The sequence below is a fragment of the Tupaia chinensis genome, unplaced genomic scaffold (assembly GCF_000334495.1).
Source record: "Tupaia chinensis unplaced genomic scaffold, TupChi_1.0 Scaffold144472_1, whole genome shotgun sequence".
NCBI lineage: Eukaryota > Metazoa > Chordata > Mammalia > Scandentia > Tupaiidae > Tupaia > Tupaia belangeri.
In genome coordinates this window covers 1,286,382-1,290,678 of record NW_006204331.1, presented here as the reverse complement: position 1 = coordinate 1,290,678, position 4,297 = coordinate 1,286,382, and the positions used below count along the sequence as shown (strand labels likewise).

Below are 4,297 nucleotides of genomic sequence, written 5' to 3'. Positions count from 1 at the left end.
CAACTGGATTGGTCTGAGAAATATTTCATGATGTGTAAAGTCTTTTTACAAGCAAAATGAGAAATAGTGATTGACTGTTTTAAAAAATAACTAGAATAATAATAATAATGATTGGGAAAAACATAGAAAAGATATTGAATGATGAAGCAGGGAGATTAATGTCTCTGTATTGACTGACATGCATGGCATTCCCTTTTGAAAAAGCAATGTAATACACTGTAAAGTTATATGTAATCCAGTGTAATATAAAGAAGATTATGATGATAATAAAAGTTTAAAAAGAGAGAGAAAAAAAAGAATTATCTATTTAATTTTATTTACTACTACCATTATTCCTCCAAATTGCTATGGGGCATGTGCGCTCACCAGAGAAAGAGAGAGAGGGAACATGAGAAAGCAAGGTGCCAGACCCAGGACTAGAATAGCAGCTGGCCACGCAGGAGGCCGGCACCTCAATCGGCACACCACCACTGGAACCACCAATTCTAAAAGGAAGAATAACTTATAAAGAGACCATATTCCCATCCCACATTAATGAAATCCATTTTTACTGTTAGGGTTTTCGGGTCTGAATGTAGCAACTATAAAAAATGTGAAGACCTACGTGTCAATAATTCAGAACTTTACACTTACTTTATAATGTCAAAATACTTAAGACAAAAATTGTAGCCACTTTTTTTTTTAAACGTTTTTGCCACAGGATGTGTGTACTTGCCAGAGACAGAGAGAGGGAAAGTGAGAAAACACCACCCAGGGGGAATGGTCACGCTGCAATCCCTTCTCTTCCACTCTCCTCCTGGGATCTGGGCACACAGGCGCACACACACACACCCGGCATGATTTTTAACTACTGCGTCTGGGACGTGAACCACATTCAGCCACGTGGGAATCCAGTACCTTAACCATCATGCCACCTGATGACCCCACATGGATATTCTTAATGTTTCTTTCACACTCATGTCCAGTCCATCAAATCCTGTCTGTTTTAACACAAAAAAAAACACAGGTTCAAGGGGCCAGTAGGTGCCGCAGTAGTTTTGGCACTAGATCCCACATGGCCAGCCTCACAGATAGTCTCATACCAGGGGCTTGGAAAACATGCTGGCAATGTGTGTACATGCCCAAACTCAAGAGATGGAGGAGGGACTGCACCATGGCCATCTCTCCTAGGGGTGATTTCTCACTTTCCCTCTGTCTCTTCGTCTTTCTAGGTGAGTGTCCATGCCCTATAGTAAAAAGAGAACAAAAACACAGACTCTGTGCACCGTGCACCAGCCCCTTCTAACCATCCTGCTTCCTCTTCAGGGCAATCTCAGAGCACAGATGAGCTCTAAAGCTCCTCTGGCAAAACCATTCCACCTCACTCAGAGAAAGTGACCTGTCCCACACTGTAGCATTTTATAAATAATGTAAACTGAATAAATCCTGTTACCTGATACTGCTATTAATATAAAATGGCCAAATTCCCATGTGCATTCTCATAAAATGGTGATAAATTACTTCACATAAAATAGTCTGTGAAATCCATCCCACCCTTGATGTTTATTTTTAAGTAAATAACTCTTTTAGTATTAAATTAAAAAAAAAAAAAAGGTTAGAAGAAATTTAAGAACTGGGCCAGTCCTACAGTTCAAAATCTAAGGAAGCTGGATCCCACATGGCCAATTACAGTTTTTGCAGCCCTGCCCTGATGGCTGCAAAAACATGCTGGGCGTGCGTGCATGCGTGCCCCCAAAGGCTGGCAGGAAGGAAGAATGGAAGAAAAGGATTGTGGTGTGACTACTCAAGAGATGGAGGAGGGACTGCACTTAGGGGTTCTCATTCTCTCTCTCTCTCACTCACTCTCACTCACAATGAGCCCTTTGGTAATTAAAAAAAAAAAAAAAAACAACTTTAAAGACTTTTAATTTGATTACCCTCAGTTGAAGGATGAGACAAGGGAGACAATAATCAAATTAAATCAAGAAATCACAGTGAAGTCAAGACTTACATACCCTCTTCGTGGCCCACAGTCCTGACTAAGGGTGTGAGACAGACTGGCAGTACAGATGGGTGACGACAGGTCAGGAGGACCCGCTAGGGACCGCAGGGCCATCCTTTGTCACTCTTCTAATCACCACCCAGTGCCCATGTGTCAACAGCAGGGAGGCCACCATCTCTACCAGGGGCCATCTGAAGACTATGTTCTCCATGGAGGGAGAGCATCCTGCACTGAGACGAGTCTTGCAGACTTACCCAGGATGAGGCCCACCATGGAACTGAGGTACCCAGTACCACTGCCCAGGTTCAGGAAGGAGAGTCCAGGCTGCAGATCCAGGGCTTCCATCACCTCTGAGTAGATGCACGGGGCCGAGAGGTGGATGTTGCCATGCTTCCACGCCAAGTCTTTATAAGCATTTTCTTTAAATTCTTCAAGATAATAATCTGCACGATCGATAGCTCGGAAAGCCTGTTCGACCAGCTCCGTCCGGATATACTGTGCTTCTTTCAGGTTGTCAATCAGCTCATCATTGTCTTCACCGGCACTCACGGCACCACCCATGTTCAAGGTCACACTACAATTAGACATTTAGAAACCCTTTTACAGTGAAGTGAAGAGCAGAACAGAGGGTCTGAATGTACACCATTTTCGGACTTTAATTCTGAAAACAATGCAGATGAAGTATCTTTTGTCAATGCCCCCTCATGTCAGATTTGAAAGAAAAATATTCCAGTTCCATTAGAAATCAAAAACGCTAAACATTCTGTGCTTACTGATATTCAAATTTAAGTGGTAGCCTCTATCTCACCAGGGAACTCTGCACCCCTGAGTTAGCCTTACCGCCTCCCACCTAGCCCACCTCACTCCAAAGACCTCCCAAGTCAAGCAATGTGCTGCTTTGCCTTTTGGTATTCAAATTTTGGGCAAAACCTTAACGAAACTCTCTTCCCAAACAGAACTTACTCTGTTCTCATTGCTACAAGTACAAAGTCAGTTTATGGCTAAGCTTAGGGAAGGAAAGGCTGCTTAGACTGCCTACACTGGCTCCTGGCAGACACTGCAGCCTTCCCAGCTCCACAGAAGTGACACTGCACTCACCTTCTCCCAGGCTGCCTCCAGGAAGAACCCATGTGGCGCACATCCCCTCTTGAACCCGACCACTAAACACAAGTGCCTTCACGGAGTCCATGCCCTTGCACCTGGAGCAATCCTGCTCTCCCTACCTCCGTAATACCTTTCCCAACTTTAGACTCATCTCATGTAATTTTTCTAAAGTAATAGCTTTACCTCATTTAAGATGGCAGCGCTTTACAAAAAAATAAATAAGCCATTGGCGAAAAAAAGACCACCAGACCTCACAAAAACTTGACATTTTCTGAATTTAGGACAACCTTCCTAACAATCTATTATAATTTTATTACTGTAAAGTTAATGCTTGTTCTCCCCTCTAACAGCAGAATAGGGATTATAAGAAACACCAAGGGGAGAGGGAATCAGGTGGTGTGATGGTTAAAATGCTGAATCTCACATGGCCAGCTCCACGGTTTGAGTCCTGGACCGGGCATCTTGATGAACATGCTGGGCACAAGTCCATGCATGCCCAAAATTCCGAGAGGAGAATGGAGAAGGGATTGTGACATAGCCACTCCCCCCAGGGGCTGATCTCTCTATCTCTGTCTTTCCTTCTCTGACTTTCTCTTTCTCTTTATCTTTGTCTCTCTATAGCAAAAATATTTTTAAAAAGAAAAGAAAGAGGGACCAGCAGTTAGCATAATGGCTATGTTGCTGAACTCCAATGTAGTCGACCGCAGTTCAAGTCCTGGACCTGGTGGCTTAAACTCACGCTGGGCGCATGTGTGTACGTGCCCAAAATCCTGAGAAGAGAATGAAGGAGAAGGGATTGCGGCGTGGCCATCCCGCCAGGAGGGATGATTTCTCACTTTCTGTCTCTCTGCCTCTGTCACTCTGGCAAGCACACTCACCCTATAGCAAAAAACTCTCAAAAAAAAAAAAAGAAAGAAAGAAAGAAACAAAGAAAAGAAAAGGAAGAAGCACCAAGAGGAGTGAGTCCATGCACAACCATGTGCACAACTGGCAACAGTTTTCAAGAATGAAAATAAATGACCTCAGGATGAGTCTTCAGCTTTTAACAGCCGCAAACAAAATGTGTCAAGGATGTGGCTTAACACACACTGTATTCTAGTATATGGTAGAACAGTACTCAGAATTAGATTTGAGAGCTGGTCTCTGTCTCTGTCGCTCATTAATTTTTTTTTACTTTGTAAACTTCTTAGCTCTCTGACCCTCTTTTACCTT

The 4,297-nt window shown here is 43.3% G+C and overlaps 1 protein-coding gene across 2 annotated transcripts in view; it reads right to left on the bottom strand.

Annotated features, from left to right (window-relative positions):
• PCMTD2 (protein-L-isoaspartate (D-aspartate) O-methyltransferase domain containing 2) overlaps positions 1-3,530 on the bottom strand; it is a 23,322-nt gene extending 19,792 nt beyond the window's left edge. The window contains exons 1-2 of one of the 2 annotated variants that reach the window (XM_006167106.2): positions 3,510-3,530; positions 2,236-2,555 (exon numbers count right to left, since the gene is read on the bottom strand). In XM_006167106.2, the coding sequence (XP_006167168.1) occupies positions 2,236-2,542 (307 nt within the window). In that variant the 5' untranslated portion in view covers positions 2,543-2,555; positions 3,510-3,530. Of the gene's footprint in view, positions 1-2,235; positions 2,556-3,079; positions 3,437-3,509 lie in introns of those variants that run through there. The other variant, XM_006167104.3, reaches the window with a different exon arrangement.
• Between the last annotated feature and the right edge of the window lie 767 nt (positions 3,531-4,297).